Source organism: Cervus canadensis, chromosome 10 (assembly GCF_019320065.1).
Source record: "Cervus canadensis isolate Bull #8, Minnesota chromosome 10, ASM1932006v1, whole genome shotgun sequence".
NCBI lineage: Eukaryota > Metazoa > Chordata > Mammalia > Artiodactyla > Cervidae > Cervus > Cervus canadensis.
In genome coordinates, this window is record NC_057395.1 from 63,394,438 (window position 1) to 63,405,135 (window position 10,698).

The following is a 10,698-nucleotide window of genomic DNA, read 5'->3' on the forward strand; positions in this document are numbered from 1 at the left end:
ATTGAAGTTAAGCCTGGGAGGAAGAGAAGGTGTAGGGGAGGTGAGGGACAGAGTAAGGTACGGGACAGATTTCCAGGCCGAATATGGAGCCCAGGGGAGACTGAAGGGCTGAGATGTGGGGCCGAAACCTGGGGTGGATGAGGTCATTCATGGAGAAGGTGTCCATTAGGGAGGAGTGAGAAGTGACAGAGGCTGGAGGAGGAGGCACAGCCAGAGAAGTAAAGGAAATCATCGTACTGAAGAAGGTATTGGAGAGAGGATGGTGGATGAAGCAGAGTGTCGGGGGGCGGGGAAGGGGGGGCGTCCAGAGTGGGCAAGGGTCTGGGGGCTGATGGCTTCCACTTGTGCCCTTTGCATAGGCTTGATCACACTCAGCAGGGCAATTTCTGCCCCCGTCCCACCCCACCCACAAATGGTGGCAGTCAAGAGACATGCTTTGGTGGACAGATGAACTTGGCCCACACTTTGAACAAAAGCCCAGGGTCTCTCAGGATGTCACTCTCAGTAAGAGCAGAGGGAAGCTTGGAGCCCCTTTCCTACCCGGCCCCCTGCCACCCCCACCCTCCTACAGCCATCCACTTTCCTCCAGGGAAAGGCCCGAATGGTGCCCTTCCCTTGTCCTCACCTGCATAGTCGTAACTCAGCCTTCTCAGGATACACCAGGCAGCCACTAAATCCAAGCTTGTCTACTTTTATTGATTTGTATCACAAATACACTCCCAAGCAGGCCACAACTCAGGAGAGGGACCCACATCTGACAGCGTATACTTCTGGCGACACTGAGCAAGATGATTGTGTGTGTGTGTGTTAGAATCTGAGCATCTGTGTCCTCTCCATCCTCCTCGGTTCATCTCAGACCCACTCCCTCAGTCCTCTCCCTGGTCTCTCTTCACCTGGTTCCCTCTCCCAGGAATTCCTGTAAATCTCACCTCCACCTATCCAAGTCCTTCCCACCTGTCAAGGTTTGGCTCAAAGGTTGCCTCCTCTAAGAAACTTTTCTCAGCACTCCATCATCACCACCACTCTCTGGCCTTCATTCTCTACCACCTTCTGTCACTGGTTAGCCTTTCATTAGAAACACCAATGATTTTTGCACTGAATCCTTATTTTCCAGGGACTGGGAGCCCTGTTGTGTGTCCAGCACAGGACTGGATACACAGCTTTAGGTACAAAAAGTTACTGGATGGTACATGCATGTCCATGAGTGTGTATGTGTGTGTGTGTGGTTATGTGCACATTTATAGTCTGTGGATCCTGAGGGGTCTACAGTGTGCACCGAATGTGTACTGGATTCATTTAGCCAAGTGACATTCATTGAGCACCTACAGCTAGAATCCTGAGTGTTGTGGTTTATCACATGGACCGTGTCTGTGGGTGTGAACCCTGTCAGTGTGTAGTGTACATTGTGCAGGTATTTGGGGCACCTCTGTGATATATGGATTTTGTGTGTATGAGGACATGGGAACTATTGATATTGTGTGTCCCATCTGTGCAAAAACAAAATCGTAAGAAATAAAGATTTGAGCCCCTGTCAGTTATTTGGACCTGATTCCAAGAAAGTCATCAAACTCGCTAGATCTCAGCTTCCATATTTATATTATAGGGAAGATGATACCTATGGTCCTAGAATTGTATACCTACCAGAATCTGTCTTGTAGGATATTGTGAGTGAGGATGAATGATGAGAAGTAACCAGTACGGAGGGCCCAGCACAGTGACAAGTGGCAGGTGCCCGGTAACTGTAAATTTCATTTTCCCGTGTGTGTGCATGTGCATATATGAACAAGAATCCCAAGCCCAGGGAATGTCTAACCTGGGCTTCTAGATCCCTCTCCCCATATAGTTCCTACCTGAGCTTCCCCCTCCCAGAGTCTGGGACCTGAACAAATCTGGTCACAGTAGGTGGAAGACAGAGATGTCCCTTTCTGGGAGCATGACTAGGTCTCAAAGCGGCTTCGGAGCAACTTGAACTTGGACTTGTTGTACTTAGTGATGAGGTCCAGTTTGCTATGACCCAGGGTCCGCCGTTTCTCATCCTCAGATAGGCCATTGCTGTTGCCATTGCGATGGCCACCCGCAGGGCCCCCAGAGAGGCCGGGCTCGGGTCCCTGCCTGGTGCCCTGCAACTGATGATACTTGGTGATGAGGTCCAGCTGGCTGTGGCCCAGCGTCCGCCGCTTCTCCTCCCCCAAGTCCACTCCAGCCTTTTGAGCAGGGCTCGGCCTAGGGAGTTCACTGGGCCCAGGCCCCTCACCCGGGAATGGACCAAACTTTGTGATGAGGTCCAGCTGGCTGTGGCCCAGGGTCTGCCGTCGTTCATCTGGACCCTGCTTGCCAGCGCTGGCTGGGGAGTTGGCTTCAGGGGGCACTCTGGAGCCCCCAGCCTGCGGGGACTGCACCAGGAGGTCCAGTTGGCCATGGCTGTGGTTTGCAGACAGCCTCTTGTCCTCTGGGGTCCAATTGCCAACCTTGGGTGAGCCTGACTCAGGGGGTCCCCTGGCAGCCTGGGCCTGGGACAGGAAATCCAGTTGGTTATATCTCTGATTTGGGGCCAACCTCCTGTCCTCTGGGGCCTGATCACCAGGCCAAAGAGAGCCTGAGTTGCGGCCCACCCCCAAATCAGGGCCTCCTGCTTCTCGTGCTCTGGGGAAGGGACCAAGGAGATCCAGCTGGCCATGGCTCTGACTCAGAGACGCCTTGTTCTCCTCCAGTGTCTCCAGGGCTGTGCTGGGTACCCAGCGGCCTCGTGAGGGGCTAGGCTCCTGGCTTCCTGGGACCCCGTTCTCTGGGAACCGGGGCAGAGCTGAGACACTCCAGGGAAAGGGGAGGAGAGGGCGAGAGCAAGCAAGCAGAGGTGAACCCCCTGCCAGGGTCACGGGGCTGGTGCTATTGTGGTTGAGGGCAGGGGAAGACTGGCACCAGGGGGATGCCCCCAGCTTGCTCAGGTTGGCCCTGTAGGGCCCTAGCAGTGGGCCATGGTTAGGGTCTGACAGCTGGCGTTGCAGGGAGGGCTGGCCATCAGCCTCACAGCGGGTAGGGCCGGGGGATGAGGACCCCACACCCATGTCAGTGCGGTTACCACCTCCTGGTAGAGCAAGGTATGAGTGGCCTATGCGAGGTGAGCGTTTGATGCTGCTGAGGCTGGTGCTGGAGGGTGATGAGGATGTGGTGCTGGGGACTCCTGGCCCAAAAGCCAAGGCCACTGGGGGAGGGCACGGTGCCCTGGGGGATGGGGGATCTTCACCTCCACAGAATCCCTCCACCGGCCGGGACTCAGCATAAAGACAGCGAAACTCCCGGTCAAAGTCTTCCACAATGCGGCCCCTCAGCTGCAGCACCATGCTCGTATGGGCCTGGCTGCAAAGCCAGGTGAAGCTGGGGGCAGAGAGTTAGGGTCAGGAGGCAAAGTGAAGGCCCTTGGGACCAGGCAGGAGTCACAACCAGGGGAGGGAGATAAAACCACTACCACCACGACCACCGCGAGGGCCCAGGTGAGGGGCAGAGCTCTGACTCCAGAGTCTGTGCTGCTTGGTTTAGTGGACTTGGACACACAGTTTCCCATTGTGGCCTCAACTTCCCCATCTGTAAAATGGACCGAGGGCTAGGTTCCCTGAAGTCCCTCCAGTTCCAAGGTGCAAGGGTTATTGGTTGACCAGAAAGTTCATTCAGGTTTTTCCATAGACTGGTATGGGAAAGCCTGAATGAACTTTTTGGCCAACACCAATATTTTCTAGGCTTCCCTGGTGGCTCAGCAGTAAAGAATCCGCTTGCCAAGACAGGAGACACGGGTTCAATCCCTGGGTCAGGAAGATTCCCCTGGAGAAGGAAATGGCAACCCACTCCAGTATTCTTGCCTGGAGAAGCCTGTGGACAGAGCAGCCTGGCGGGCTATAGTCCATGGGGTCGCAAAGAGTCGGACACAAGTTGGCAACTAAACAACAACAACAATATTTTCTGTGCCAGGGCATTAAAGTAATCCTACCACAGGGGGAGTGTCTCCAGGGCCCAGCCTGGGGCTCTCTTGCTCCCCACACTGGTCCCTGGGCCCTGCACCATGCCTGACATTAGGCGGCTGCTCAGTCCATATTGGAAAGGATGAATGAAGGAAGGGCAATTCAAAGCTGCCAGCTCCTAGGTAGCCTCACCAGCCCATGGCCCAGCCCCAGGTGCACCACCCCCCATCCCACTCACTCACCTGTAGCTGCCTGCTACCACCTGCTCACAGTCGATGATGACGAACTTCTCCAGGGCCTGCCCCGTGAAGCGGCGGCCTGCCTTGCTGCAATATGTGTCCCCACACGTGCTCCGTACACGCATGTTCTGAGCCAAGGAGGGAAGGGGGTTGGGGGTGACCTTGAGAGATCGGGGCTCAAGCCATGTCTAAATCCCATGGAGTCTCCGACCAGAAAGAGCTAAGAGAACCCAGCCCCCCTCCCATTGACTCCCAGTGCTCATGGACCACCCCACCCCATGCCCCGGCTCCTGCCCCATCCCTCGCTGACCAGCAGGTGCCCTCCGTTGAGGTCCATCTTGTAGCACATCTCCAGGAAGTGCCTCAGGTGCTCCTGAGCCAGGAGCAGGTAGACAGGGACACCACGCCGGCCCGAGGCCTCCATGAGGTCACACAGAAGCTCCATGTCGGTGAATATGTCCATCACGATAGCCACCACCTGGGGAGGGAGGGGGAGCTCAGCCCTGCCAAGGGGCAGGGGCTAGATCCCAGGAAACAGGCACTGAACTGAAAAGCAGGAGACCAGAGCCCACGAGACCATCTGAACTGGGAGCTTTTAGTGGAACTTTTAGCCCCGGCCTGGGGCTTCTTGACTTAGAAAGAGGGAGGTTTCACTGTCTTGAAGCCCAGAAGGCTGTTTGAAGGGTTTGTGGGTTTTTTTTTTTTAATTGATTTATTGGATGTTTGAAAGTTTTTGTGTGCATTTTTCTAAGGACAGTTTATCTGTTGTCAGAATCTCAAAGAGGTCCATGGATCAACTGTACCAGTCTACTCTACACAGGTGAGGACTGATGCCCAGAGAGGGAAAGAGTCAGAAGCAGAACCCAGACCCCAGTTCCCAGGCCAGCCCCTCATACTACCGCCCCCCCCACTAGCTCCAGCTGTCACTCTGTGACTCTGAGGCTCCCTTGTCATGGCTCAGAGCTGCAGGCAATGACTGGGGTCTTCGGTGCCCTTTGCCAGACCCATCTGTTCCTCTGTGAAGCTGCAGAGGTTGCTGTGACCTTTTCCACCCACACCAACTGGGACCAAGTTTTCTGCTCACTGTCCGCTGTGAGAACCTCCCCTCCCAGTCCTCCAGGTTGAGAGGCAGCAGGTGCAGAGCAGAGCACTCCAGTTCTGGAGCCAAACAGAACTGGGTTCAAACCTGCAGTCTGCTACTTCCTAGTGACACAGCCTTGAGCGAGTTCCTTCACCTCTGGGTGCCTCGACTTCCTCATCTGTTAAATGGAGATAATGATAGCTACCTCTCTGAGTTGTGGAGAATCAAACGTGGAAAGCCTCAACACACAACCAAAGCTCAATAAATGATCCTTTCCTGCTGCTTCCTTAACAAACAAGGACCTTGGGCCATGGGGATAGGAAGCACTTTGTAAGGTCACCAAGAGTCAGTGATAGCCCAGAGTGGAAGCCTGGCTCCTGGCCCAGAGGCAGAGGGTCTAGATGTGAGGAACCAAAGCACTGAGGGATGCCCTGGTCCATGGCACAGGTCTGGCCAGGAATGGTGATGGGGGCTGGCGGGGGAGGACAAGCAAGAAAGATCAAAGGGGCAGAAGTGATGACAGCAGCCTCTCACTAATAACCCCACTCCAGCTACCAATCAGGCCCTGCCCTCCCCTGCCTGGGGTGTAGGGAGACTTGCCAGGGAGGCTCTGGAGGTCCCGGTAGGTCCCAGCATGCTGGCTCCTAACATTTGCAGTGGGTTCCCTACAGGCTGCTCCCCTAGCCAGGGCATCGGGGCTAACCTGCCTCCAGCCCTGCCTGGGGTCATCTGATTCATCCCCCTGCCTCCTGAGTCAGTGGTCTGGGCTCCAGGAGTGAGGCTGTGCTAGTCTAGCTACAGTCTTCCCAGCACTAGCACCCCTACCTGCCCTCCCCCATCTCCCTTTCTCTTGAGCCCCTGCTCCCCATCCCTGAGCCCAGCAGCCTCCCCTCCTCCGTCCTTTGGGTGCAGAGCTAAAAGCCCAGACCTCAGGACCAAGTAGAGGCCCGGGCTCCAGTGCCCCTTCCCCTGATTCAGGCCAGCGGGACACGGTACACAAGGGGCGAGGCGTGGTCGGGGCCATACATCAGGGCTGTGCCTGGGTCTCGGGGGCCTGAGTCCAGACGTCTTTCCTCTCCCTGAGCCCTGGCTCCATTTCACCAACGGACTGGACCTCCCTGAATGAGCCCCATCCCCTTCCTGGCCTGAGTTTCCTCCTCTGTAAGTCAAGGGGGTGGCTCAGATGCTCACCGAGGTTGGGGCTCTTTGTCTTGGGATCATAGATCTTTCTGAGAATCTGATGGAAGCCATGGACCCTCTCCCCCAAAAGAGAGAGGATTCCTCTCTGCAATGAGCACTCCTTTGCACCTGTTTTCAGGGTGTTTGTGGTGTCTCTGAGGCCCATCCCTGTTCTAAGCTTATCCATAATGTCCCTGAATGCCAAGGGATTGTGCTATGCTGTGCTTAGTCGCTCAGCTGTGTCTGACTCTTTGCAACCCCGTGGACTGTACCCCATGAGGCTCCTCTGTCCATGGGATTTCTCAGGCAAGAATATTGGAGTGGGTTGCCTTTCCCTCCTCCAGGGGATCTTCCCAACCCAGGGATCGAACCCAGGTCTCCCGCATTGCAGGCAGATTCTTTACCATCTAAGCCACCAGGGAAGCCCGCCAAGGGATTACCAAAGTAAATAAAACCTCTAGGACCTTGTGACTTGATAGGGGACAGAGGTTCTTGTCCCAGTGCTGCCCCCAAGCTGCTGGGTGGCCTTGCGCACTGGTCCCTTTGCCTCCCTGGGCCTCAGTTTCCACATCTGTGAAATGGGTGTCTGAAGAGATGGGGCCCTTACCGTGCGGGCCTGGCTGAAGAGGAAACGCAGAAGGTCCTTGATGCTCTTGGCTTTGTCCCGCTGGAAGTGGACCACAGCCTGCGTGGGGCTGAAGCCCGTGGCATGTGGCACCTCAGGCCAACCCAGGTCCAGGTCCGGAGGGTCTATGTCGGAGGCCAGGGGGAAGTAAGTGCCCGAGGTGACTTCAGAGTGCAGGCTGAGGCGGTCAGGCCCCAAGGCCTCGGGTCCCTGGGCCTCGCCGAGCTCCGGGCCCCCATGTGTGTGGCTGGTCATGTAGTCCATGTCCAGGGCACTCAGGAAGGGCAGCTCCCGCTCCTCGGAGATGACTCGCAGGTAGGCATCCTCGCCCCGCTCCAGGAGGGCGTCGGCCGCCAGCCGGGCCACCTCGCTGTGCTGCAGCACCAGCGGGGAGCTCTGCCGCCACCAGGGTCGCTTCAGCTCGTCCACCCGGCTCCTCAGGGGCCCCGCCATGCCCTGGGCCCCCAGGCCCCGGGCCTCCGAACACGCCTGCCCACCGGCTCCTCTCACCCTCCAGCGGGCTCCATGGCCTGCACCCTGGGCTGGCCACGGCAGGAAGAAAATCCCAGCGGGCCTGCCTGCCGCCCCGCCTGCTCTGTGTGCAGGGCCCCGGGCCTGCTGTCACCCTTTGTCAGAGCCACGCTCCACCCCTTTGCCCCTGGCCTCAGGAACCTGTCGGGTCAGCCTCACCTGTCTCCCTGCTGTTGGGACTCGCCCGCCTAGGGAAAGGCAGGCCCTCAGCACACTCTCCTTCCCCACCCCCCTCAGCCCCACCCCAGCATCACCTGCTCCTTCCCCACCAGGCTCCAACAGCTTCCTCCAAACCCTGATCTTCCAGAGTCCCGGTGAAAAATGCTGTCCCACTCCGGAAAAATTCTGTTCAGATGGCTGTTTCCAACAAGCTCAACTCCGGGAAAGTTCTTGACCCAGTAGGGCCAGACCCTAACTCTAACGCGAACCCTCCTCAGGGGCTGGATATTAAATGATTATGGGCTTCTCCTGTGGCTCAGTGAATGAGAATCTGCCTGCCCATGCAGGGGACATGGGTTCAATCCCTGGTCCAGAAGATTCCACGTGCCACGGAGCAACTAAGCCCATGAGCCATTAACTACTGAGCCTGTGCTCTAGAGCCCACAAGCAGTAACTACCGAGCCTGTGGGTTGCACCTACTGAAGCCCGTGCGCTTAGAGCCATTGCTCCACAGCAGGAGCACAATGAGAAGCCGGAGCACCGCAGTTAGAGTAGCCCCCGCTCGCCTCAACTAGAGAAAGCTCATGCTAAGCAACGAAGACCCAGCACATTCAAAAATAAATAAAATTTAAAAATTTTTAATAGTTATGAGAAAGTCGTTTGAGAGGATCAGGGCACACGTTGCATGGTTCAGAGGCAAACAGTTCTGGAGGCAAGTTTCTGTTTTCTGCCACCATCAAGGGCCGAAGTCCCAGAGCCCTCAGGAGCAGGGTGAGAGGCCTTGTGCTGGAGAAAAGTAGTCAGCAGATGGCAGCTCACTGGGGAGGCAGGCCGGGCGGGAGTGGTCGCAGTGGTCACAGTGCCAGCCCGAGGCACCACCTTTCTGCGAGGGACAAGGTCCAATGAGGATGGCCAGGACAGCAGGAGACCTCAGGTCATGTCTCATGACCCTGTTTAGTGCTGGCTGCACTTGCTTCAACTGGTCTGAGGTCATGCCCAGACCAGACACAGGTTCCTCTGTGTCCACAGGGCACAGGTTTGATCCCTGGTTGCAGAACTAAGATCCTGCGTGCCATGCTGTGCGGCCAAAAAAATTAAAGGCGGCCCTTCCCTGGAGGTGGGGAGGCTGAGTGAGGGGTGGGGGTGAGTAAGCAGAGCCAGACCGTGGGAGGGTAATAAGCTGTGGGGGTAGCCAGGGTGGCGGGGCCTTCATTAGGGCCTTATCTCCAGATCTGTTGAGCGGGGAGCAGGGGCCTTATCTGGGTCAGAGAAGCACCATTGGGAGGGGAGCAGGCATATTTCAGTGTTGTTGAGTTTCTGTGGTTTATCCCTCGGTATGTATATATCTACCTGATGACACATATTTTGGGCTCTTTTTAAAAATTACTTTTAATTAACATAAAGTTTAGCATCTTAAAGGTTTTTTTTTTTTTAATTTACATTTTAAAATATATTTGACTGCACCAGGGTCTTAGTTGTGGCACATGGGATCTAGTTCCCTGACCAGGGATGAAACCCAGGGCCTCTGCATTGGGAGCCAGAGTCTTAGCCACTGAATTCCCAGAGAAGTCCTTCATCTTAACTGTTTTTAAGTATGTAGTTCAGTGGTTCACTCACACTGGTATGTAGCTATCACCACCATCCATCGCCAGAACTTTTTCCATCTTCCACAACTTAAACTCTGTCTCTATAAGAGTCTTAGTACCTTCCTCTCTCTCTTCCAGCCCCTGATAGTCATCACTCTACTTTCTTTTTTTCTCATTTTTAATTTTTTTGTCTGCACCAGGTCTTAGTTGTGGCATGTGGGATCTAGTTCCCTGACCAGGGATCGAACTCAGGCCCCGTGTATTGGGAAGGCAGCATCTTAGCCACTGGACAGGCAGGGACGTTCCCCACCACTCTACTTTCTAACTCTATGAATTTGACTACTCTAGGTATCTCATGTAAGTGGAATCATACAGTCTTTCTCTTTTTATGACTGGCGTATTTCACCTAGCATAATATCCTCAAGGTTCACTGATGTTCGACCATGTGTGACAGAATTCCTTCTGTTTTAAGGTTGAATAATATTCCATTGTGTGTACATACCACATTGTTTATCCATTCACCCACTGATAGACACTTGAATTGTTTTCGCCTTTTGGCTACTGTGAATAATGCTGCTTGAACACGGGTGTAAAAATTTGGCTCTGTATTTTTTTTATATTTCCCTCCATGCCCATGTTTGTATTAGATTCCATTTCTGTAAGTAAAAAAAACACTGAATATTGGCAATTTCACATTTCACATGGCTCAACATATACAGAAATGCCTCAGAGATATTTTGAGTTCGGACCATTTATTACAGACCACTATAATAAAGCAAATATCTCAATAAAGTGAATCACACACATTTTTTGGCTTTCCAGTGCATACAGAAGTTATGTTTACACTACATTGTAGTCCATTGTGTGCAATAATGGCATTATGTCTAAAAAAATACATATCTTAATTTTAAAATACTTTATTGCTGGGACTTCCCTGGGTGTCCAGTGGTTAAGACTCAGGGCTCCCACTACAGGCGGTGAAGTTTCGATCCCTGGTTGGGGAACTAAGATCCCACTTGCTGCAGGACACAGACAAAAAGAAAGTTTAAAAATATACTTTATTGCTAAAAAATGCTAACCATCATCCGAGAACTCAGGGTTGCTACAAAGATTCAGTTGGTAAAAAAAATGCAAAATTTGCAAAGCACAATAAAGCGAAGTGCAATAAAATGAGGTGTGCGGGTACACTGTGCCTATGCACAACTGTACCTGTGCATGTACACATATTACATGCTATCTCTCTGCAATGTTTGTGTGTCTGCTTGGCCGCCTTAGCTGCACATCAGTGTGTTTACCTACATGCGCATCTGTGTGTGTTCTCGTGTGTGTGGGTGGGCGCATATCT

At 54.1% G+C, this 10,698-nt stretch overlaps 1 protein-coding gene across 1 annotated transcript; it reads right to left on the bottom strand.

The window, feature by feature from the left end:
* Positions 1–675: 675 nt before the first annotated feature.
* On the bottom strand, positions 676–7,724 carry FAM83C (family with sequence similarity 83 member C). The gene is made up of 4 exons (XM_043479503.1): positions 7,060–7,724; positions 4,503–4,670; positions 4,196–4,320; positions 676–3,375 (listed from the first exon to the last, which is right to left on the bottom strand). Exons 1-4 carry the CDS (start codon positions 7,528–7,530, stop codon positions 1,938–1,940), a joined length of 2,202 nt encoding a protein of 733 aa, XP_043335438.1. The 5' UTR covers positions 7,531–7,724; the 3' UTR covers positions 676–1,937.
* Between the last annotated feature and the right edge of the window lie 2,974 nt (positions 7,725–10,698).